This window comes from Ammospiza nelsoni, chromosome 9 (assembly GCF_027579445.1).
Source record: "Ammospiza nelsoni isolate bAmmNel1 chromosome 9, bAmmNel1.pri, whole genome shotgun sequence".
Taxonomy (NCBI): Eukaryota; Metazoa; Chordata; class Aves; order Passeriformes; family Passerellidae; genus Ammospiza; species Ammospiza nelsoni.
The window spans coordinates 14,355,720-14,382,342 of NC_080641.1; the positions used below are offsets into that span (position 1 = coordinate 14,355,720).

Sequence of the window (26,623 nt, forward strand, 5' to 3'; positions counted from 1 at the left end):
GTGTGTTTCCAATTTAAACCCACTCAGTTTCACTTGGCACCTGCACTAACCCTTCTTGGCAGCAGGGATTCAGCAGGAGCAGCAGCAGGGGAGGAGTGGGAGGGAAGAGCAGAGCAGGGCAACCCTAAGGCAATGCGACCATGCTGGCTGTGGCCCTTGTCACCTGTGCTGTGTGTTGGCAGTGCCCAGGCAGTCAGGGCACAGAAAGCCTCGGGTTACAGAACTGCTTTCTGCCCCCAAAATAAACAACTGAGCTCTCCCATGCAGCTGGCACACAGATAACAGGAGTTCTGCACAGGTAACTGCACAATTGTTAGGCAGATGAGGGAAGTGTAAGTCTTCAGGGGGGATGTGACGAGTGTTTCCACTATTTTTGCTCGAAGGACAGAACAGTTTAAACAAATAAATGCAGCCTTAATTGCTTCTGATCCCTCCTCAGCAAACAGGGGGAGGATGCCTATATAACAAGCTGTGGGCATCCATTGAGACAGGGCACCCTGCCTGTACCACAGCCACTTTAGGACCAGCCAGGAGCCCAGGCATATTTTAGAGGAAAAAGCATCAGGCTCTCTTTGCTGGCTGCCTGCAGCACCACTGTGGGAACAGTGCTTCGCATCTTGGCTACAAGGACCTAGAAACACCCACAAAAGGAGCAACCTCGACCTAGATCCCAGTGACAAAGCAGGAAAAGGAGCAAACCAGAAGAGCAAGAGGTGCCCTGCTCCTGTCCCTCAGTTTCTGGCAGTCCATCCTCACATGTCAGTGACTGCAGCTCTTCCAGATATTTAAATATTCCTGTGGCCACAAGTGAGGGTCATTTAAAGCAAACCAGCAGTTTGAAACTTTCCTTCTGGAATGTATAAAACCTCAGTGTTCAGTTGAAGAAGCCCAGTGCCAAGCCTTTTCCTCCAGTGGGATCCATGGCAGGATCATAGAGAACCGTGATAAACCTGACCCCAGGGAGAAGGAAGCTCCAGCAGGTTTTTGCATGAGAAATGAGCCCAAGAGAAGAGATGCAGATCTGCCTTTGGAGGCGGCCCAGTGGTAGCACAAATTATTAAACCAGTCCCAGAGAAGATCATTCTGGTTCAGAACTATGGGTAACAGTGAGCACTGGCCAGAAAAATATGTGGCTGCACTCAGGACCTGCACAGACTGGATTAGTTTGTGTTTGTCACTCAGTCCTGGGATGGATTTTTCTTGTGTAGCCTGCCTCAGATGTAGAAATCGCTTGTCGAATTTTCTGATGTTGGGGAGAAAAGAAGGGGAAAAAATCAATTACACAAATACTGGTCTATTGACATTTAAAATGAGACAATGATGAGCATAAAAAAAAAAAGGTTAAAAAAAAATCCTGGGCCAGCAACCCAAAGGACCAAAGACAAATCACAAAATAGGATGCAACTAATTAGGCTGAAATGCCAACAATGTTCAGGATATCGTTGAGAGGATCTGTGGTGTCAGACTGCTGCCGTGACCCCCAGTACGAATATGCCAAGGGGAAATGTAGAATAGGACTGAATCAGATAAGTTAAATACAAATATTTTAAAATGACATTTTAATTTCTACCTCACCACTTTAACATTTTCAAAATCGTTAAATAAGCATGTCGCCTATTCTCAGAGCAGGCCAAATGTCAGATGTTTGTATGTATTATTCAGCTGAACATTTTAGGTACATAATCCTCCTCACTGCTAAACAGGTGGCACTATATTAACAGGTTATTTTCTCAAAAGGAGCAGTGAACAGAACACTGCTGACTCCATGCAGTGGTGTTTTACTGAATGTGGAGCCAATGCAAGGATGGAACTGAGCTGAGGTCTGTAGGCAGGACAGAACTTTCTGCTGTAACTACCACTTCTAAAGCACATTTCAAGGCTGAGTACGACAATTTAGTTGAGTTATTCACAGAATTATACACAGCTGAAAACAAACTTTTGTAGGCAAGTGATTGTGTAAGCTGTACGTGACAGAGTACATCCCTACTGTGTCTCATCCAGGAAACTGAGTAGTTTAGGACTTAACAATTAAAAACACGTAACAGACCTAATAGGAAAAGCCTCACAACCAAATTTAGTCGATGCATTTTAGGCCACACTGTACCTTTCTTTTTCAGTGTTGTATGGTGGGGGTTTGTTGCTGCTTTCTTCCCAATCTTTCAGTGACAATTATTTGAGAGAAGAAGTGGACCCAAAAATAAAAAAACAGTGGAGCAGTACAGCATCAGGAGCCCAGCCCTTCAACTTTCAGAAGGAATGTGAAACAGGCAGTCACAAAAAGGAAATAATATACAGCCCATAGCATATTCCAAATGTGCTTCCCAAACTTTGCTTTTAGAACTAGTACTTGTTTATGTTTCATACATGATTTCCAACAGGATTGACTGGCTCTGGGCTTTTGAAGTGCAAGAAGCTGTTAGCATTTTTTTCTGACTGGTGAAAATCTGCAGAGAGACTCTCCTCTGCTTTATCTGAACACCAGCAAACCCACAACAACACTCCGGGCATTGCTTAGGTTTTTGTTGTTGTTGTTGTTATTGCTTGTCACATCAAATAAAAATCTAAATCCATGAATTTGATAAAGTTATTTTTCATTTTGTGAACATGAGGTTAACACACAGTGAGTTCTGGAATGAAAATGAAAATGCTTTGCCCATCATTCAGGATCGGCTGCAGCTGCACTGTGTGAAAATGAGTTGCAAAAGCAATTCTCATCTGCTTTTGAGGCACAACCAAGAAGTTACTAGTGAATAGGAGTGGTTTTGATTTCTCCTTCTAAGTAAGTCCTCAGTAAATCAGTGCTTTGAGCTGCATTTTTCCCTCAAATGACACAAGTCCTCATAGACCAGCCAGCTTTGGTACCCAGGGTGGTACCATAGGGCTGGTAGCCCAAACCCCTCTGAGTTCTTCACAGACACTTGGTGTTGTATAGACAGGAAGAGTCCTGCTGCACCATCTGTGGAAAATCTGCTACTTAACTTAGACTGCCTTTTGGTATTACCTCCTCATTTTCAGTCCTTTCTCATTCTTGGGCTTGAAAGAACTTGACTCAAACATCCACAGAAGGCATGTTGCAACCATACTCTCAAATGTCCTGAGATAAAAAACTAAGGAAAGCAGGTGAACTTTACCTGAAAGACTTCATAGCTCCCCACTCCTTCAGCAAAGATTCTCTTTATAAGATCTTCAACTGACTCATAATCTGGACCTACAACAAAAAGTTCATTTTCATAGCTATCATTTTAACACGTGAATTTCAACACATCTAGTAGAAAATCAAAGGAATGACTACAAGATGTGCCATGCTTAATCTAGCAGTGAGGATCCCTTTGCTTCCACACTTCACAGCTGGTACCACTCTGCTGGCTGCAGTAAGCTAGCACAGATCTAACAGCAAGTGTTAAAATCACACCCTCATTGTTTTCTATCAAGATAATTTGTAGTTTTCTCATCAGTTGTGGATTGACTGTATAAATATTGAAACCATAGTGTCTATGGTTTGCCTGCATAAGGTATCAAAATGCTTTTAATATAGAAGAGTGAATAACAGATTATGCATAGCCATTCCATGGAAAATTCCAGCTGAATTATCATCATACACCTCCAACTACATTAAAAAGCTTCTGTGAGAAACTTCCCCCATCTCTGATGGAGACAATGCCAGCCAGACTCCAGGACAGATTCATGGCTGAGCTGATCAGCCACAGTGGCAGTACCTCTGGGATAACACAGTCAAGGGGGGAAATACCCTGTGCAATAGCAGCTGAGAGGGAGGAGAGGGAGTATGAGAAAGCAGCAGCTCTGCAGACACCGAGGTCAGTGATGAGGGAAGAGCAGCAGCTGCTCCAGAAGATGCTCCAGGAGCTGCTCCAAGTGCCAGAGCTGCTCCAGGAGGTGCTGCAGGTGTCAGAGCTGAGACTCCCTGCTGCCCCTGGTGCAGCCCATGGTGAGGCAGCTGTGCCCTGCTGCCCAGGGCAGTCCATGCGGGCACAGATCCACCCACAGCCCATAGAGGAATTCCTCCACGCTGGAGCTGGGGAAGAGTCAGGAGCCCTCCCCCAGAGAAGCATAGAGCAGCAGAACCCAGTCAGGGTCACCTCACCCCTTACAGATTGTTTTTCCCCCCTAAGTTACAGATAAAACCTACCTTCCTTTTCCCCCCATCTCCCTGGAAGCCAAGAGGTGCTTTCTGCAGCAGCCTCTCCCCAGAGCAGAGGGAGGGGATGAAGGCAGGGCACAGCTGTGCCAGGGGCTCACACAGGGCCACAAGGTGCAGGAGGGGCTGCAGCCAGCCCAGGGGAGCAGGGCAGAAGAGCAGGGGCTGTCCAGGTTTGTAAAAAGGGCAGGCCCCAGCAGCTCTCCGCAGCACAGTCTCACCCTCAGCAGATCCCACCACAGCTCTCACAGGAGGTCAGGCAGGCGCCCTCTTCCCTCTCAACAGGATCCCCAAGATCTCTCTGGTAATACTTGGCTGAGCAGCACAAAAATACTTGGTGAGATCACAATTATTATTACCTTTTTAAACATCTAATGTGAAAGGTTCAAACCATAACACCCATCAGTTATTACTGTACCTTTTTCTTGCTCGTTTCCTCTTAATATGTTGATTTCTTAACCTATGAAAAAAGATAATATACCTACTTTTCTGGCAGTAACTTGAAGATCTAGAGCCCAAGAAAAACTGTTTAACAAAAAGGAATTATTAGCTAAAGTTTTTCAAAGATCCAAAATATCACTGGAATTTCAAAGGACATCAACATTTAACATTTGCACTAATCAACTCATTATTGCATTCAAGGAAACACATTTTGCTTTCTCTGTATTTGAGAAAATGAAATGTTCATTCAATGGAGAAAAACTTCTAAAATAATACTGGATCATATCAATCTTTATGCCTGATAAGCATGAAAATGCTCATCAGATCAACCCATCAAACAAGAACCTGCATCACCCAAGGAATTTAGATATTGTTAAATTTTATTTTATAGTACAGTGTTGGGCACTTTATGGTCACGTGGAATTTACCAAAAACTTCTACTGATGCCACAAACTTTGGAAGGAAAAAGAAAAAAACAAACTACACCACACATCACAGCTCACTTAATACATCTAGACAGTGCACTACTAACAGTAGTCTAAGGTCAGAATTACAGTTCTCAAGATGACTTTGAACAGTAGTCCAGAAGGTGCAAAAGCATGGAGTAAATTTGGTTCTAGTTTTGTTAAAAGGTCAGTAACTAAATTTTCAAAACTGTAAGGACAATGCTGGTTGTTTGGTGAGATTTTTTAATCTCAAAATTATCAATAAAATCTCAATGTATCCTGTACTTTATGCCTCTCTTTTAAGTATTAAAGACTCACAATAAAGACATTACTGGGAATGGTTTTCAAGGGTCATCAAAAAAATGTTATCCAAGAAAAAAAAAAAAGAGAAGCATCAAAATTACATGGTGTTGCTTTGTTCCATGTTGAGGCATTTCTCATCATATTTAAAATTAACAAACATAAACTAACAGTATTCCAAATATATAAGCATTTTAAATTGCTCTTCCTCCTCAAAAATGATGAAGTAACAGATGTGATGTGCATGTGTGCAAGCTGCACCAAGATTAGCTCTTCCACAGTGCTTTATTGCCTCATTCAAGTATATTAATTTAAAGAAGGTCTCAAGGAAAAACCAAAGGTTAAAAGAAAATGTACATCAATATACAAAGAAATTAATTTACAAAAACTTAAAAGGATACTGGCAACATTAGTAGATGTTTTAAGTAATGACTTATGATAATTATGGATGTCACAAACTAAATTCTTGGGGTCATTGCTGGTCCTGAAAAGCAGTGCTTAACACCTCAGCTTTTTTATGATTAACAAGTGATCAAAGCATAAACTAAATACCATAAATTCTAATAGTTATCCTTACTTCAATTTAACCAGGTTTTAATTTTAAGAGTTACCTGGAACTACTGGTATGTGAATATTGGCTTAGGCCTTATTATTTCTACAGACTGTGACATCCATAATCATTCCCGGTCACTAAAAATATACATTTGCCTCATTAGAATAGATTTCTTCATGTTTTTATCATACAACTGTATTTCAAAGTTACATGTAATTTTACACATTTCTAAAAAATACAATTTCATGGGTCTGCTTGAAAGCAGATGTGCACTACTAAATTACTTTAAAACAAGGAGTAATATTGCACAAAATTCACTGAAGATTTGAAAGTCAACACATTTCCCCCTTCCAACCAAGTTGCTCCCTTATTTTTAACAGAAAGAACATTAATTCACACAGAATCACAATAAATGTCAACATACTTGAACTCAACTTATTTTCCAAATGCTAATACTGTTACTGGATTCTAAATACAGGTGTTGTTAGTACTGAGCTAAGTAATAGTACATTTCAATTGAGTACCCTCTACTACAGTACACCTTGGAGTAACTTCCAACTGTGTTACCTGCTTCATACCCCAACCCAGCAGAGGATGGCAATGGCCCTGCCAGCTACATGGGTTGTGGATGACCCTCTAGACTGAGGTGGCTGTGGACTCACCAGGAAACTCTACAAGAATAAATGACGCAGCTTTCAGCAAGACCTGTCAAGTACTTTGAACTGGCCACTGACTGAACTGTGGAACAGATACGGCAAAATGGATCAAGGGAGGTTTTGTACAAACAAACCATATCATCCCTTTCCATTCCTTTAGTTTCAACACCCTGAGGACCATGAATTGAAGGCCAGCTCTGGTCCATGCTCCTGGGGTGAAGATGAGGACACGTTCCTCAGCTCAGATTCTGCTAACAAGCAAACAACAGAGACAGACATGCCTAATAGCAGCAAAGAAGTTACTGAAGACAAGTCACATCACTATTCATACTGGTTTTGCTGGTGCAGTTATTTCTACATTCATTCTTCAAAGATTTACTGCAATACCTTGGGAACAGACAGCCTTCACCATCCTGAGCTTTGCAATACAGAAGCTGTTTATTAGCCACATTTGTTTAGCCTGAAATTTCAGGCTGTTGGGAATAATTCACTGGCTAGAGTCTCGCAGCACCTGGGCTAGAGGTTGGTGCCAATGGAGGAGATGCTAACTCCTTGGAAATAAAGCTCCTCTTGAGCTCTCCCTGAGGCGTCAGGGAGGTCCATGGTTAGGGGTTCTTCCTGCAGGACAGGGTACAGTCAGGATCACACAGGGGGCATTTGCAAAAGGGCCTCATGCTGGCACTTGATTATTGCATGAAATGTTTCTTTGATTACTTACATGCATAGAGAAAGTATTTTAGATGCTCCTAGCAATTCTATTAGACAGCTGCACCAACAAAACATTGTTCTGTAGAACTGAGTATCATTGACTGCAGGTGGATAAAGAGAAGCTGTTTTAAACACCTGGGGTAACTGTTCTTTTGCCTAGACTTTACATTGGTTACAAGAACACGAGGTTGTAAACTAGCTCATCCTAAAACCTGAGAAGACATCTAAAACAGAATTTTAAGGTCTAAAACACTCTTCTAATAGATTGGGTGGGATTTTCAGAAGCACCCATCACTTGTCTAAAACTCTGCCTGAAGTCTGTGTTGCAATGCCTGAGAGGGGACTTCAGCCAGTGCTGAGAGTTTCTGATGATCCCACCCCAACAGCAGCAGCACCACTGAAATGCTAAATGACAAGGAAGGGTTCAGTCAACAACTTCTATGACAACTTCTACAACTACATTTTTTTCTTCAGAACAAGTCTATTTTTCAGAACTACATGATGCCCAAAAATGTGAGATGGAAGAGCAAACCACTGCCTATTCTACACAGACTGCCCTCTGCATGCATAGAGGGTGGGTAGGGATCACCTCTGCATCCACAGACCTTCCCTGGTATCTGCAGTTTTCCTCGTTCCTTCTCTACACATGTCAATGGGAAGGCTCTGACTGGGACAACATATTATCCATTCTGCAAATCCCACAGGGAGTTAGCTCCACAGGCAGCATTACTTTTACCTAAAAGATTGAGCTGGAACCACTGTAACTGAGTTAGAAGTGAAATCTGGAATTCTTCCAAGTTACTATCTCTCCTGTGGACTTCCAGGCTCTGCTTCACCACACTGCACTGGCACAGCCCAGGAATTCCTTTGTCTTTCCACTGCCCTTACTTTTTCCTCCCAAACCAGATGAGTGATACAGCTCATTTTAGGCAGACATCTATGCAAAATGAACTCAAAAATATTAATCTCGAATCCTGGTTTGACTTTCAACATCAGAAATTTGTTCCTATGTGTAAGTAACAGACCACAAAGCTTAATCAAATATCCTGGTATCTCCCTTAAACAGGAGAAACAGGAGGATTTTTGAGATCCTGAAGAAAAGACATGCCTCTGAAGAAGACCACAGGAGCTCTGATTGAGCAGAATTCAGTTCTCACCAGAAGCTGGTGATCAATGTTGATGATTTTCAAAGACACTAGAAGGATTTCCACAACTAAAAAGCATACAAGTATAAAACTTGCAAAGTACAGGACCTGGAAAATTTATCTTAATATAGAACCCACTGTGGTACTAAAAATACTGCATATGTAGCCAATAAACAATTTTATATTATCACAAGGACAGAGAACAAGAGTGTTGAACCAGAAATATCAGTTTGGACTCTTACCTATTTGGTAACTGGCAATTCTATTCAAATAAGGCACAAATATTAGCCTTTTTAAAAGATCACTGATAGTAAGTGGAAAAGATCCTGTATATTACAGAGTAAAAAATGTACCTACATTTAAAATCAACATATATATAAGACAAAGCTATTTCTGAACCCATACAAGGTTCAAAACCAAAAAAAAGACATATTATTTAATGATTGTAAACAAACTATGAGCTTTGTAAATCGTAAGGAAACAATGCAGCATAAGCACAGAAACATTTTGACTGAAATTAAAATAAGTCTAAATTAAATGTTACCATCTTCTATTTAATCTGTTTACTTCTTTTCTGCCTGCATTTTCACTCCATGAAGCTGTGAATTATTACAACAATGCCTCGATTTTGAAAGATTCCACTATCAAACTTTCAATTTTATGATCCTTATAAAAACTTAAGAATATTGGCAGTCTCACATGGCTTCCATATTTATTCCACAAAGGTGAAAATGGAACAACCTATGTGATCGTTTGTTCAGTATCTAACCCTCTTGTAAAGCCAGTAAGATTTATGCCTGTATTAGACAGTAATTTTTGAAAACCATTTTCTGGCAGCATTCCTGGACTTAGGTGTTTGATGGTTTTGAAAGTAATAATGGCCATAATTTCTGGTTTTTTTCTATTTTCCTTAAAACATTAATACTGTTTACTAACTTTAATAAATGAAGGAAACAAAGCAACTTAGATTGAACCATGGATAGAAACATCAGGTGAGGTGCAGAGGAAAGGAAAATTTGAACTTTGAAATTCTCACCACAAAATGCAAGGAGACGAATAAGAAGGAGTGAGAAGTACTACAAGAACAAAAATCTGTGTATTGCTTACTGCAGCACTATGCTTAGGCAATGTTTACTACCCACAAGGGAGAAGAATGCCCTCAAGTCACTAATGCCAGATTTAAACAATGAACCATCAGGTTGCTCTGGAACTTTTTCATCTGAACAGCACATGAGCCACTTGGCTTGACCCACTTGGAACACTGAGAGTGAAGATTTTAATTATTTTTATGATACTTTTGATTTCTAATAGTGCAAAATATTTTGCCAAGTAACATTTTTTGGTATTGCAAAATTCCACAACATATCATGTTGATGCACAAGTGGAAACCAAAGAATAAACAAATAGTTTGGAGTACAGAGTTCTGGATGTACAACTGCTAACTCTGGAACACTGAGATTTCTCCAGCAATTCAGATGCCCTGCAGAATGTTCATGCTTGATCAGACACAGATATTTCTGCAAGATTTGAACTTTTACTGTTTTACCTTTGTTGCACTGATTAAAAAAAGTTAATTCTGGAAGCTCATCCTCCATGGCAAGTACTGGCCCAGCCCTTGTCATTCTGGAGCAAGATGAAATTTTGCACTAAGCCCAGGTCTCACTCTACTGAGCCTCTCTGGTGAGGTTCCAAACAGTGCCTCTGCCATGACATGGAGCAATTCCCTTAGGTCAGCTACCTTGTAAGAAAGCAGTCAAAAAACCCTTTTCCATTTGTGTCAGCTAGAAGGAAAATAATTAATAAACCTCAGTGAGGCAACTGATACGAAACTCTGCTACAAGCTATTATTGAGGTACTAAAGCACAATCTGATCCAAATACCAACCCCAGAAATGTGCTCACTCAGGCCTTAGGCTGAGATTAACAGAAATCATTCATGACAAAGAGGGAAAGGAAAAAGGTTTCACGACTTAGAAGAGCAGAACATTCTTCTCAGGCAGAGTTCCTTTTATACCCCTGTGCAATTTCTACCAACTTTACCACAAATATCCCTAAAAGTTGACAATTCCAATCTGCTGAAACTGATTAACTGTCTCTTCTGTCCTAAGATGTTGGGGAGACAAGGTATGTATGGTGAGATGGCAAAAGACAAAGAAAATTTTAAAAATTAAAGAGCTGCTCCATACAGTATCAAAAATGTTCAGACTTTAAATATCCAAATATTTGTCAGGAACACTGCCAGAAGGAGGACAAATTCTTGTTCTAAATACATTATACACCAGGACCATTTCGTCTTCTTCACTAAATTTAGAAAGTTTTTGGTTGTCCAACTTGGCTAAAATGAGAGTTGGATATATGCAGTCTCAAACTGAATCTATAAATTAAGCTTTCTAGTGTTACAAATCAGGCACAAATTAGATTTCCAACTATTAAACTGCAGAAAATAAAAAAATAATATATATCTATCAATTCCACTTACACTTTCCTTTCTGAGAATTTTTAGGTGAATTAGTCTACCTAGGGAAACTGATAATGTGTCTTTAAAGTGTCTTAGTTGTAAACAGAATAATAAATGTCACATTATAATTCAGCACTTCATGTACTTTATAGAAGAGAGAAAACCACGTGCTACCTTTTTGAAGTCTGGAAGACAGAGCCACAGTTTTAGTCTGGAGTAAGTTCCAAGTTATAGTCACAAGAAATTCCTTAATCTATAAAAAGTCTCCTTTCCTCCCCGACCTTTGCTGAAGCAAATTCCTGCCATGGAAAATCATTATTGCTGTTTTGTAGATTTGCATTCATCTTCTAAGACAGTTAAACCCCTTCTCAAAAGATTAAGGCAATTATTATTCATTACAAATATTAACATTTGTACATTTCAGACAAATCAGATTGCTTGGTTCATTTCATGCTAATGGGATTAACATAGTACCTTCAAAACCTGGCTACCTTTAGGGGACACCCTTGCTGCTTAGAGGAAGCAAATGCTAGGAAGCACCATACACTTGCTGTATTTTAAACATAGAGACTAACTAGTACCTGATTTGAGAGTGCATTCATACGTTTAGTTCCATTTTGTGGACCTAACTACAGCCAGCAAATGAACTGAGTAACATAGAAGCAGATGTCCAATGGCAGAAAATGCACACTCAACTGAAGAGAATTATTTTTACAACTGAAGATCTCTTATTCCTTTAAATTTTTTTGGTTATCATCTTATATGGAGTTACATGGAGTCCTGAGTAGTCTCCCTTTAACATCTGATGGGAGTCAAGTTTTTCTTTTCCTACTTTTCTTACGTTTTATTTCCACTCCTACTGCTGGATAAGCTATCCTTTGAAATATTTAAACCATAGTGAAAAGCAGAATTCAGTTTACATAATGACACCACTTCTTGAAGAAGTCCACCTTCTTCTGGAGCTTCATCTCCTTCCTTCCCACCTTTCTCCCAAGGGACCAGAATGGATGGCTGTTGAGCAAGACCTGCTGGGAGCTGATCTTCTGAGGTATTGCTTAGTGTTTCATTAGGCTTTGCATCCTGACAGGAAGAAAAGCCTGCTTTGAAACTTTCTAGGGAATTAAACTGGGCACTTGGTTGTACTGGAGACAGGGATGTCAAACTAGTGGTGTCCATCTTGTCAGTAGTAAAGGTTTGGCCACTCCTTTCTTCTTCCATCCTTGAGAGAGATTCTCTCTGGCCACCAGAAGAAACTTGCTTCCTTGGTGATGGGGGGAGCTGCTTCCCATGGAGGACACTGTCATCCTGGCCAAGGTTCCACTCTGCCTGGTCATTAGCACTGCTGCAGAGCAGGGTAAGGTTGCTCTCACTAGGTGCATTTGACTTGTTCTGAAAGAAAAAACATGTGTCCATAGTTAATGTCACAAGAAACATCTCTACACTGGTATTTTTGAAACACAAGTACTGGAAGGGATTTCATAGGTTCCTAAATCATGGATTCCCTTTGGGGCTCAGTGCTACAAAACAACTATCCCAGACACAATGCAAGGCCAAGTGTTTTTACATTTCCTCAAAGAACACTGTCTCTTAGCCTAAGGACTGCCTCTGGTACCACAAAGAGGAAGGATTTCTGTCTCCTCTGTCCATTCAGTCTTGGCACAAGCAGTCTTGACAGTGAACAAAGACATACTTTTCTCGTTTGTACCCATAATATGAGAGGGAGGGGGACTAAAACTAAAACCAGATGGCATTTCCTCTTTGCTTCAGTAATTAATTATACCAATTTTCAATATTAAAGTTTTTTGGTCAAACAAAACCGGGCATTTTATTAATCTAACCCCTGCATGACACTCATAATATAAAATTTTACAAGCTTTATAAATATTTGCATCACTATTCACTGCTCCAGTAACAAATCTTCTACTATAGGATCCCTTTCAGCAAAAGTAAGTGTTGGACAGCTGACATGTGCTGGAATTCAAAAACACTAAGCTTTTTTGGCTAATACTACAGCAGTGACTAGGTGAAAGTTTTAAAACTGTAGGCAAGCAGTGTGTTTACACTAAAGAACCAGTGCAACTCTACCTAAAATAGGAACAAGGAGCCCTCTTAGAAAAGTCTGGAGTACTATTCTAGCAGTGTTTCAGGTACAATTACCATCTGGATTCCATGACTTAAATCAAGAAGGAAATATCATCATATCACTATGACTAGTCTAAGTCTACAAGGTGAAAAATGCCTTTTAAACTGCATAAAAAAATCCCAAATCAGCTCAAGGCATATCAGGTTTAACAGAAAAAAATATATAAATATAGTATTAAACTATTTGATTAAGTAAATTATTATACTGTTCACAGTTCTCTATGTGGTTACTACTTTAAGGGAAAAATACTGTTCCAAGATGACTTAGTAACCTGGGGAATTTCTTGGCTGGTAAAAAACCATCATGCAGTGGCCAGCATGAGTGTACGGTTATATAGCCCCTAGGAAGACACATCAGCAATTCTAAGAACTGTGTTGCAGTGTCTGAGCTGCATGTTGTTCATTCCACAAGTGCAGGGTTCCACTGCAAATGGACTTGGGTTGGTTTTCAAATGAAAGAAGACTAACCTCCGCCTTGTAATCAATGTCATCCATTGATCTGAAGAAATCCAGGCTCTTTGCTCCTGAGAGTTTTCCTTGATCTGAACTGTGTGTGCTCAGCGTGTCCAGAATCTCTCCAAGCAAGTCCATTTCTCCTTGATGCTGAGTTATTCCAGTTTCACCAGAACCATCACTATCATAAAAGTAAGCAGAAGCTTCTTCACTGTCTTCTGATGATAACCTGAAAACAAAACTTTTCCATCAGATAGGAACATAGAAGCCATTTATTATAGCCACTTCTGAAAGGACATAGGGGAATCCATTTCAAGAGCTCTGAATGGGAACATCAACCTGGAATATCTTTCTACTCAATAATTTTCCTGAGCACAGATATATGGCATTGATGGATATGCACTTACCATCAGCTGCCTCCTGGCCTAGCCAAACATTTTGTTCTGGTGGCAAGACTGCTACTGCAACTCTTCCTCCATCACATAGGCAGATTTACTGAAGTACTGCCTATCTGCAAGGACAACTGGTGCTTTTGTCTCTTATCTCCTTTCTTGTTCATTGCAATATCTTTACCTCAGACCCACATTCTATCATGGTCTTTTTCTACCTCTGTCCATCAGTACTGCTACAAAGGCAGTTTTCAATGGCCCACTGTTTTCATTGTATCCTTTTAACATTTCACTAGCTTCATCTTCCCTATATCACAGCTTAAACTGCTTGATTTTGCTTTCAATGTCCTTTCTGGTTTATATCCAGATGGTCATTATCAACAATCAACTCCTCAATTCAGAAAATGCCTCAATCCAGCTTAAGCCTCAACTTACACTTTTCCTTTAGTTCTCATATAGGAAGACCTCAATAAAAAATCCCCAAGACATTATATGTCTTTCAGACACTTCAAAAAATGTCCCATTATCATGGCCACCACACAAGCCTTAAAGAATTGACTGGCTGAGGTCACTCCCCACCACGTTGATGAATATTTTGCTCTTTCTTTGTTTATGTAGTCTTTTTATCTGGAGGCTGTGAAGACTGAGGATTATGTCAAGCCCTTCTAGACACTATAAATAATGAAAAGATATAATAGCCTGTCCCTCTTTTTAAAGCAGATTTAAATCCTAAACTATTTGACATCATCTAGATCAAGAATTGAGCTAGCAGCCTGGACAGGAGAAAAATGTGTCACTTGAATTCTACTTTGCTGAATAACACTTGTTACCCTCTCTCCTATACATACATAACCCATCCAGACAGGCTCCTTACTTGCTTGTTCTCTCAATTTCATCATCTTCATCTTCATCCAAGGCATCATCCTGGTTACTGAGGCGCTGGTTGAAACGAGTCTAGAGGAAGGACAATTAACATTATAATTTTGTTTATTTTTTCTATTTCAGCATTACTTCTTTGGAGACCACCTGCCACTTTACTCATTAGGGCTTCTGAGCACTTGCTGAGAAAAACCACATATTGATCAAGGCTTGTAAAGGCTGCTCCAAGTCCTCAAGCACCACCAATTAAAGAGAACCATTCTCTTCATGGCCTATGGAGGGCCTCCTTATTAATGCAAAGCCTGGTGTGCCTTATTATTTATGCAAAGCATTGATTAGCAGAAGACTGGATATTGGAGGAAAAGCATCACTCAGGTCTACCAGCTACCCTTTCTTGAAAGCATATCACAGAAAGCACTGTGGTTTAGTTCTTTCTGGTAGAAATATTTACCAAGCTTTGGTCTATTGAGCATGAAGAAAAATTGACTTTTGAAGCAGCAAATACAAAGAAAGTTGGGAGTCTCTTTATGAAGCTACATTTATGTAACGGTGCTGTACAGGATTGCAGAGTAAATAATATCCAGTTCAGGAACTTGGCACTAGGAATGCCTTTGTGCAGGATAATTTACTGTGGATTACTATTAATTCCAACCCAGTGCACACTTAGAGCACCCCAAGAGGACTTTGCATGGTGGAGTTGGTGTGCTGTAAATTCACACATTTCTGTACAGAATAATCACCTACTACATCACATTATTATTCTGCAAACAAAAATAGTCTAAAAATTCCACAATAATTGGAAAAAAGTCTCTATCCTGACCAGAACATTTAAATCAGGAATTTTAATCACTTGTACTTCGCAAATGACTATCTTCAGGACTATACAACTCTCATACTGGTTTTGTATCAAAAACTTTTTGTATGGGAAGTTTAACTATACTGGTCATCAATGCACTGAAGATACTGTGAACCCTGGATAACCACTAATAATTTAAAGACATATGGATGGAATTTGTACAGAGGAAAAACAGCATAAGCTAACTTTGAGGAAAATCATAAGCAAGTAAGAAGTGCTACTGCCCACATCTTATCATACAGTTCACCAAATGCCTAAACCTGCAACCAGCCCCTGATGGGGAAGAAATATGGCCTTAATTTCAGACTACAGGAGCTTGAAAATCTCATACTGTGAGGATTTCAGTATGTTACCTATTACAGATGTTGTCAGTGTTCTACAAATACCAGGACGCTCTCTGTAACTCCCCACTCCCCCATTATTTACAGGAATGTCTCAGTATTCACTCTTTAGAGACTGAGACACTTTTTTCTGTTCAACAAGAGAGAATTTAATTAAAGCAGCAAGTTTTGATAACACTTTCCACAGCTCTTTGCCCTCAAAGAGGAAACATATGGTTCTTTATGTGTTAAACCAAGTTAATAGTTGATGGAAAATGAGAGAATTATTAGAGTATTACAACCCATCAAACAACCCTAACTAAGATTCGTTCTGAGCAAAAGGTACAGGATGGAATGCAGAGAAACAAACTATTTCTAACTCCTTCATATTTTTGTGAGTTCATAGTGCTGTTCCCACCACTGTTGCAAACAATCATTCTCCTGTTGTAAGTAAAGGGAAGTAAATCCCTCTGTTAACTGATCCTGGTGATTGGTTATCTTACTGATGCCTGTCACAAGCACAGTCACTGGTTCTGGTTTAAAAGTTGAAGCTTTAAGTACTTATCTTCACTGGGAAAATTTAAATACTTTGATTTGGTAACACTAGGAATTTTGGTAACACAGAATTTTCCCCAAGAAAATTCTGATATGACATTCATTGTAATTCAAGCTCTAACCTGGAACTGGCTCCTGGAAGGCAAAATCCTGTCTGCCTCTCTCATTTTCTTTTGAATTTGCATCAAAATTAGATGTTGCCATCACATTTACTCCTACTAACATAAATATGAGATTTTGCATGGAAGAAGATTTTTTTAAATGTTGAGAAGGTGCAGAAAACAAAATGGAAACTGACACTTGTTCATCTGTAGAGGAATTAACTCTGCCAATGGAATAAAATTCTGCAAGGTAACACTTGTTGATTTGTTGAAATGATAAATAATATTTCAAAGAGGACAGATATCAAGCTTCAAGAAAAAAAGGGGAAAAAAGGAAGAAAAGTTGTGTCTTTGACAAACAGGAGCTGAATAAAATTAAGCAGAATCAGCAGACAACACAGGCATTGCAGTGGCCCCTCAGAACATCTATGAACAGTAATATGCAAGTGTGTTAGTGAAAGCACAAATAATCATATAAAGGAATGTAACAGACAAGTTGACAAATCTAAAACCTCCCTCCAAAAGAAGAACTCTTAGCTCCTGATGGTCAAACTCTTTGAAAAAAAACACTTTTGTTACCAATTTAAATGATATGGGATATATTATAAAATTATACAGGGAAACTTTCAACAACTAAACCAAATAAAATGGTATTTACATACAAAGAAAAAGATATGGGGGAAGGGAGGGAAAGGAAAGTATCTGGCTGTAAATAACAACCTTCTCCAGCATTTACAACTCTGTGAGCTAACCACAGAGACAACAAGCAACACATGTTTTTGAATAGGTGACTTTCCTTTAGGAGCTGTAATAAAAATGACTGCAAGGGAGGGGTATGTCCAGACTACTTTGCAAAGAAAGAAAAAGAAAGAAAGAAACCCTTAATAAATTTCAAAAGGAGAGCCATAAAACTTTTTCAATGCTCCACTAGGCAAAGTGACAGAGTATGTGCACCTGCAAAAGCTGTCAGAGTCATTTAAGAAGTCCTTCCATTACTGACTTACCCTGCTGTTTGCAGTTATTTAAGCTTTTAATTTCTGTCTTTTCTGCATTTTGAAGTGTGTAACCTTTTTTATACCCCTTTATGAAAAAAGGAGAGACTTCTGCTTCCTTCCTGATTAGCATTCTAATAACAACCAGACCATTTAAATTTATTACCACCAGAAATGATATGGCAACAGTCCTTTCTTGCTGCACCAGAACTTTATAAAGTCTTAATAGACTGCTGTCATGTTTATTTCTATAAAATAAAGGAACAAACTTCTTTAAAGTACCTGGTTGTTTTGCTTCTTCCAAACAGTTCTGCTTAGATATTAAATCTATTACTTAATGTATTTACCTTATACCATAACAAGAACAGGGATTCAGCTTTTGCTGTTTCAAATTTCTCACATTTTCCTGCACATGGCATCTCTCATCTCTCATTTTGCTTCGAATATAAGAGCTGAGCACCCTTAAACACAAGCTCATGTAAGCTGGTGTGAGGCTATATATCCTTTTTTTATTCACCATATCCATCCTCTCTGGTTGCTGCCCTGCTTCAAAATCTCCTTCTGCAAGTAGTCTGCAGCTTATACAGACCTGACCCAATGCTGATCACTGAACTGAGGAAAAGGAGCTGACAGTATAAATACAGTCGAACCAAATAAAGGGAGAGTCAGTCCTTAAACTGTTCTCTTCTTCTTGCTGGTAGCCTCACAAAATGTACTACTTTGGAATAAAAATGCCAAAACACATGAATGCTAAAGGATTTAAATGTAAGACGGTTATATTCTTGATTGGGCATGAAAGTCAATCTTTGAAATGTCAGCTTTTTATATAATGCTAGACCTTTCAGATGTCCAGCTTTTGGTAATGAGTCTGTATTGATTGATACTAAGGCAGGAAGTTTAAAAAGGCTGCTGCTATTAATTACACTCAAAGTGAAAAACAAATAATCTTTTGATAAATGGCAGCACAAATATAATTTCACATTTACTGGCTACTCAATACATCAAGACATATAAAGTTTCAAAAAAAGAAAAATATGGTTTAAATCTGTGAAGTACTGCTTCCTTTTTCTTAAAAATTTAAAGAAAGATTATTAATTCAGCATGAGAAAAAAAATAAATACAACCCCACTGTTATTAATGATTCAGTATTTTATTTTACCCATCCTCCTCTACAGCCAAATCACAGACATAATTATGGCTCCATCCAGCAGGGAAGCAAAAGATCTTTCAATCAGACTTTCCAGTAAAGCACACCTTGTCGCCTTCCTTTCCGGTTAAACACTGTGACCTAAAGCCATGACTCACAGGAAGGTACTCCTCATTACCCTCCCCCTGAGCTGAGACTGATGAAAGAAGAGGGAAAGCAGAGACAGAAAAGAAATACAGATTCTAATCACGAATGCTCTGATATCAGAAAACTGTCCTGGATATAAATTAAATAGATACTACCAGAAATATGGGTATGGGCACAGTGCTTCGAAATGCCAAGTACACTCTAATGCCACAGAGATCTCTAGTGACTACTGTACAGTTATGGGAAACCCTAATACCTCTGCTGAAGTAGGATTGATTATAAGTACAGATGATAAATTCATTGAGATACTCAGTCACAGACAGCACATGTAACTACTTTTGTTCTGAATTACTGTGGTGAAAAATGAACAAGCTCTCAGCTCCCTACCATTTATGCACACTAGACTCCTGAACCCAGGTATCATTTGAGAATTGTGTAATGCTTCTCTTCCTTTTTAACAATTAATCATGCTTCCACAAATATTTTTTCAGAATAGTTCTGTTTTGCTCCAAAACAACAAGCAACCTTCCACTTTCCCTGCGGAACTGCAGCCCCTTTTTATCCTCAGGAAGCCTGAGGCCCCATACTGCCCAGAGTGAGGCATCACCTCCCCACAGCCAAACCCTGCTTTTCTCACTGGCACCGAGGATATTCTTAGCACCCCCTCCCGTTTTCAGCTGATGATGCAACGTGGCACCGTGCCACACACCATTCTGGCTGCAGGGAGTGCACCATCCCTCCACTTTCATGTGCAACACGCACATGTGTTAGTCTTTTCAAATAGGACGTGGAGATTTGCAGCGCCATTTGCAACAACTAAAGCCAGCAGCTCATTTTTTTGTGCATGATTTTAAGAATCAGATTCACTAGGCAGAATCTGCAGTTACAAGAATGGAGAAATATAGCACTTATTTTCCCTTTTCTGATGGTGATTAATGTCCTAATGTACAGTCAATGATTAGATGGAAGGAGTATTATAGAATGGAGGACTCAAAGGGTCACAGTGGACAGAAGAGCAGGAAGATAAGGGAGAATGCGCGTCAGAAAAGAAAAAGTAATCAGTGTCCAAAGCCATACAAATGTTTATATGAACAAAACCAGAAAAGGAACACGGATTTGTGGTAGCAAGAAAGGCAAGAGATGTGGAAGTAACTCAGGTGCATGGTGTGGGACTTTAGTGAACCAGGACAGTTGTAAATCCAGTTTATTTGGCTGAAATGTGCTATTTGATACAATTCCTAAGCAGATAAAAGAGAGACTACTGGTTAAATTGATCTTTTGGGTAAAATGTGCATCATAGCCTTACATCAGCAGAACAGTCTCATGCTACAATCACTGCTTCGAGCACCAGTTGCTGATCATGTGTGACTTTCTCAGAGGGAAACCTATCAAAAATACATACATTAAAATGTACAATGTGAATGTGATGGCAAACACAAACACCCTGCGCCTCCAGACCTCAGCAGCACCAGCCCTGTCCATCAGACCAATGGACTGTGGAAGATCCTACTTAAGGGAAGTGCCATAGGAAGCTTGAAAACAGACTAATCACATTTGCAAGGAAAAAAGACTGTGCCTTAGAAATACTGACTCCAAGCACATTTCTACACTGTCTAGGGATTCCCAACAGACAAATTACCAAGGAGGAGTCCCTCTTCTAGTTTGACACCAGTAAGGGTCTTCTACTCAACAAATAAGGTCTTTCTCTCCAAGGTGCTGTGGAATTTGGCTGGCACTTGGAGTTGGATGTTACTGATTTCAGCTATTTTTGGGCCCAAATGAGACAATTCAAAGCAAGACAGAGGCATCATCAGGATGCAATCAGGATTCTAGGTGGGCTGAGCTGTCCTTCAGTCATGCCCCTCTCTCCACTTACTGCAGATAGAGCCTAAGGCTGCACTGCTGCTAACTGCAGCATTTCAGCAGTATCTAAAATTAGGCTGAATCTGGGCTCTCAGAGATGCTGAGATCCCTGCAGGAAAGGATTTTCCTGTTTCTTCTATTTCTCCCTCCTTTTGCCTCCAGACAAACTTTTTTCATTAACTGAACTTCTTTATTCTTTTTTTTTTTTTTCTCATTCTTAGGTACAGGATTATAGAGAGGAAAAAAATGTTAGGGACATAGAATACTAGAGCTGAAGTTTTAGATGTAAAGTGGTGCTTTTCAAACCCTCAAGCCAGAAGGCAAAAGCAACATGGAAGTCAACACACAGGTTCCAACTGTTGTCTGATGGCTCTCCTGGCTCCCTCATTTAGTGGAGCAAAACTATGACTTGTGGAAAACAGAAGATACACAGCAAAAGAAAGTAAAAGATACCACTGGCTACATTAAGATGTTGATCAATTCTCCTGAAGAAAAAATTAATTGGTTATTTCAATTAAATTCTGAAGACAGAAAAGTTCATCCAGTTTGAAGATACTCTGCAAGACCATTTTTCTCTGAGATCCTTCAGAGAAAGGAAACAGTGCTACACATACAAGCATGGTTCATTTGTCAGCAGAAGAAAGACCCTCTGAAAGGCTGCATTTTTATTTATTATAAAACTTAAAGAGGGGGGCTACAATAGCCAGGAAAAGCATCTGCAAACTTTTTGCTTGTATAAATTTTTCTTTTAGTAGGATAAATCAGAGGTAGATATGCTGATGACTTTGCCCTGAAAAACCAAGCATTCCACAGGGTGACAAAAAAATTCCAGAGCCACTTCCTGACCATTACCCCATCTATTTTTTTTTTGTTAAATTGAATTGGAATCAAGGTAATTATTGAAGAGATTTCTCAAGTGTTTTTACAGCAAAACTCCAAGAACAGCAGCCACAAGGCTGGCAGTGGTTTATGAGTGCAGAACAGACAGCACAGCTCTGGTGAGGACAGTCACTGTCCCTGTTTAGTGGGAAGCAGGGACTGGGGTCTGCAATCTTGAAATTATACCTCTGCTTGGGAGCCTCTATTCCTATTCCTGAAAATAGTATCATGCATGATACACAATAGCATGTATATGCTTAATTTGCACAAAATCCAGGGGCAATTTCACTTAACAGAAATAAAGGAAGGACCCCTTGATTTTAAGAGGTCTCCATTGCAGCAGGCAAGGCTTGCACAGGCAGAGGATCCCGGCGCTCTGCCACTTTGGAAAGGAACAGGAGCCACAAGAGGGCACTCTCGTAATCTGCAATTTGAATTTTGACAGCCTAGCTTTTTCATTTTTAATTAAAAAGAAATCTGACTGTTTTGCAGAATGAAGAGATCTTACTTGACACAATAAGACAAAAGATTTTTCTCCAAATTAAAGGAAGCTAATGATATCTACAATATTTTCACATTACACCACATTAGCTAAAGAAACAGAATTTACTGATCAACTGATGCTTACTTCAAAACTGTATTTTACAGAAGCAAAATGGGATTTACATTAAAAACTAGCTCTTACTGTTTATGACATCTTTCAATTTATGATATTGCAGTCAATGAGGGTGGAAGAAACCTCCAGCAACAGAATCAGTGTTATTTGTGGTTGGTAGTCATAGATGTGATCTCAAGCACATTGTCTGAATACAAATACAGGTAAATGTACTTAATCAGATTTATGTTTCTGAAATCATTGTGGGACTGACTGTGGATATTTTTCTAAAAGACATTCAGTCATCTTATACAGAATATGTATATTCAGCACTACATTATCACAATCTCCTCTCTTATTTTTCAAAAAAAAGAAAAACTCTTCAGAACAGCCCTCTTTTCAGAATAGCCACTCTCATCACCTTTTTCAGGTTAGGAGGGTAATCAGTTACTAGAAGTCCTTTGTAGTTAATGATTATGTCGTTTATTTTACTGGCCATTGTAGGGATATTGATAAATGGGGCACTCCTGAAGGCAAGGTTATTCTGAACACAGCTTCCTGCCTGACACTTGCTGTGTTTGTTGAACAGATGCCAAGCACACCTACTGCAAGCTGAATTATATATTGTATAGTCTCTAGGACATACTTCAATAAAAGTGAAAAAGCTCAATTTGCAATACGCTTTAAAAAAGGAAAGACAGAAAAAATTATAAAAAACTCTCTTCTCTTTGAGAACACCAAGAAAAAAGTTTTGTCTAACTTGATTTTTATTAAAAGTGTTTTAAAAATCTTCTTAGACACTATATTTGGATTCTGCAAAGTCATGGTGAGTAGTTCACTTGGTATTGTCAATATAGGAACATTTAAAGCAGTGCTGAGACACAGTGATTGGTAAATCTACCCTTAAAATCCACATGCCTATTTCTATTACAGATGGAAAGTAGTAGGTGCCTAAAGGTACAGGTAGAACATACATTTTCTGAGAGACAAGGGGCATTGCTAATTTAATAACTGCAAAGGGAACTGGTAGTTCTTATTTGGTATTCTGCTCATCTTGCAGAGTGTTTTATTTGCCATGAAATACATTATGACTGTTGAGATCCTGACATGGTCTATTTTTAATAAGCTACCCCAACACCTGATATAATAGTAAAATTAGAAAGATCATATTAATGAAATAAAACAGATCTTCCTGGCATTCAAAACAGGATCATAATAATCATGCTTTCTTTTTAATTGTATATTAATTTGGAACAATTATACAGAGCTCCTACTGTATTTAGGTCCCTGTGTACCAGAAATCTGCATTACCTGGGAGCATAAAATGGCACAGAATTAAAAGAGATTATGCAAACACTGAATGCTCTATAGTCTAAAACATGCCCTGCTCTACCTTGCTCATCAATAGTTAAAGGAACTCAGTGGTTTCACTCACAAAATACCGCAAACAGAGCTTAAGCAACCTCATGCTTGCATTAACTTTTATTTCAAAAATTTTAGCTGGTGATTTCTTGTATCTTCTACATTCCTAATTAATGTAAGAGATGAAACATATCCGAGACACATTATTAGCTCTAGGCATGAAACAGTTAACAGCAGTGCACATGCCAAGGTTTTAACAAGGCTTAACAATAAAAAGCTTCAATCTCCACTTTCACTAGATTTTGTTGTTGTGGTTTTCCCTTGCTTAGGGCAATCCATCTGTTAATGTTGACTTGCAATATAGCTAAGCTCACACATGTCTGAAGAGCCTAGAACAGCGAACCTGAGCAGGAGCAAGCTCAGATGAACACTGCAGAGAGGGAACGGCTCGTCTGGGCACGGATTAATTGTGCGCACACGCGCACGCACACGGGCACCAACCAGTGCACTCCCCTCAGCTCCAGCTTTTAGGAAACACTTTCAAAATGCAAATTATAGGAGGGCAAGCCGAGCGCTTCAGTTTGCAATAACACATTTAATTATTTATCCTCTGGTTAGGTTTTGACAGCTATTTTAGATGCTATATTTTTTTTTTAATTTACTGCTGATTTTTCTTAAGCCTATTGCCAATCTGGAAAAGAAAAAATACAATAAACCCACTATGACAGCAGTGATAAAGCTTAGTAAATATTCATTGTTAAAAATGGCTCTGCACTGTGACCAGTGCTGGTATTCTCCCTGGGCCAAACTGGCTGTGTTTTCAATAAAACCAGAGAAGTATCCTTTCCCTTGAGCCCTGTTAGGCTGAGGCTGCAGTTGGAACTGTCATCCTCACACAAAAGCAAAGGGGCTGGGTTTTACAAACGCAAAGCTAATTGGGAGATCTTCATGGCTGTACCCTTGACATTTATTAAAGCCTCATCAACAAAACAGGAAATAACCACACTAATTAGCAGACCCATATACAAATTCCTGCTTGCTGGGGTAAAAGCAGACTCACTTCCTATTGTAAAGGAAAGGTCCTCTCAGACCCCCAAATCCTGTTATGAATGAATTTTTAAAATTATCTTTCTCAGTAAAGAAAACTTTCATATCTAATATAACTTTTCAAAGTATGTTTTACAGCATCTCAGGTAACTCTCAGAATTTAACTGTTTCCAAGAAGTGGAGAAGGAAAAGCTCAATGCATACTTCTGGTATAAAATATGACACCAAATTCTTTGTATTTAAAATTTTCTAAATGTTTCAGTATGGAAGAGACAGTAATAACGTCCAGAGGTGCCTCTATTTTGGAAGCAAGATGACCATTAAAAGCAATTGCTCTCTCTTGTTTATTGTTTATCTAGTCCTTACTTTAAATGTGTATCAAATTGCCTGAACTCCACACTAGCACTAGCCTTATACTGATACAGCCACTGGTAAGAATAATTTTAGAGATCTCAGTGAAGAGTTTCGTTTGCAGGATAAAGACTACCAGAAAAAGGATTAAATCTGACAACAGCACACTGAATTTCACTTCTTTTAAACAGCAGATTCAGTACTAGATCAAACACGGTCTCTCATACACGTGCACTGTGAATACTAACATATATTCTTATTTGGATGTAAACTTTAAAATCACCATTCATTAATAAAGAATTTATATTATCTTATTCAAACACTATGACCAAAAATAAAAACAAGAGTAGCAACATCAGACTTATTTTTCAGAAGTCCTTTGGTTTGTTCGCTTTTGGGGAGGAGGAAAAGGAGACTTGAATGAGTGAGAGGTGAAGGAGTTCTTGGAGGGCAATCCCCACGTGCCCCTTCCTGCCCACTGAGTTAACGTGATGTTTGGGACAAGAGCTGGGGAGAAGACACCTTTGGTTTGGAGCAGGGCAAACCTGTGAGGCTCTCAGTTCCCAGCTTTGTTGGTAAATTCAGCCCACAGAAACACGTGTGTGTCCTGTGCATACCCATCCATTAACACACGTGTGTATGGACCCATGGAAACAAAGCCAGGCACATATCTGCACTCCTGCCTTGTTTGCAAAGCTAAAGGACACCTGGTAGAAACTGCAATGATTACAGGATTTAGCACTGTACAGCTGGACAAACACAAAAACACAGAAAAGTTCAATTGTTGTGTCTGAACACACACCTTCAAAAGAAATCTTTAATTGTACCAAGGTGAATTATATTCCTTTGTATCCCTAGACTCCCGTACATAACAATAGGCAGCACTACCATATCAGTGAAGCAGAAAGTCTTTGTATTATTTATAACCTTACTTAAAATAGTGACTTAATACTAATGTACAATTTCACCATCATTTAGCAATCATCTGCACCAGTTTTAAATTGCATTCCAGAAACTTTTGATAAAAACTAATTCAAAACCAAATTGATTAAATAGAAAACCCAGATTTTTATAATAAATAATTATACCTAGAGCAAAAAATAAATGTTGCTAGATTGGTTGGACTGAATTAATATACTTAATTCTCATTAGGAAGATACAGGCATTAAAAATCCACATGTATTAAAAACATGCAATAACAATATAATGTAAAAATAAATACCTGTATACTAAAAATAAGTATATATGCAGGTAAATATTTGTAGGAAAAAAAAAGTGTTAGAAAACCTACTTTGTTTATATTTTTTAAATGAAACTGTCAAAATGAATCTGAAAACATTAAAACACTTGCCAAAGTTGAGACACTACACCTGTTACTTCAAATCTAGACTAGAAAGGATTAGAGAACAAAAGCCAAGACATCAGCATTGCATGAACTAGCTGACTTATTAACAAAATAATAAATCACAACTATCTGAGCAAGGTTAAAGGCCATATGACTGCCAAAACAATTTATTAGAAACACAAAATTAATATGCCTTAAAATAAATGAGATGGGCTTCTCACAAAAAATACATTCTGGTCTATTCATAGATATGTATTAATCTTTCTCAAAACCAGTATTTAAGAATTAAATCTCAGATCCATATTTACAGATCTCTTGTTCTTTCCCCTCTCAACAGG

The 26,623-nt window shown here is 38.9% G+C and overlaps 1 protein-coding gene across 2 annotated transcripts in view; it reads right to left on the bottom strand.

Annotated features, from left to right (window-relative positions):
- Positions 1–4,959: 4,959 nt before the first annotated feature.
- Positions 4,960–26,623, bottom strand: part of DENND1B (DENN domain containing 1B) — a 153,449-nt gene continuing 131,785 nt past the window's right edge. For both annotated transcript variants that reach the window (XM_059477951.1, XM_059477952.1), the window contains 3 exons: positions 14,721–14,800; positions 13,473–13,686; positions 4,960–12,251 (listed from right to left, as the gene is read on the bottom strand). In XM_059477951.1, coding sequence (XP_059333934.1) covers positions 11,700–12,251; positions 13,473–13,686; positions 14,721–14,800 — 846 coding nt within the window. In that variant the 3' untranslated portion in view covers positions 4,960–11,699. The remainder of the gene's footprint in view (positions 12,252–13,472; positions 13,687–14,720; positions 14,801–26,623) is intronic.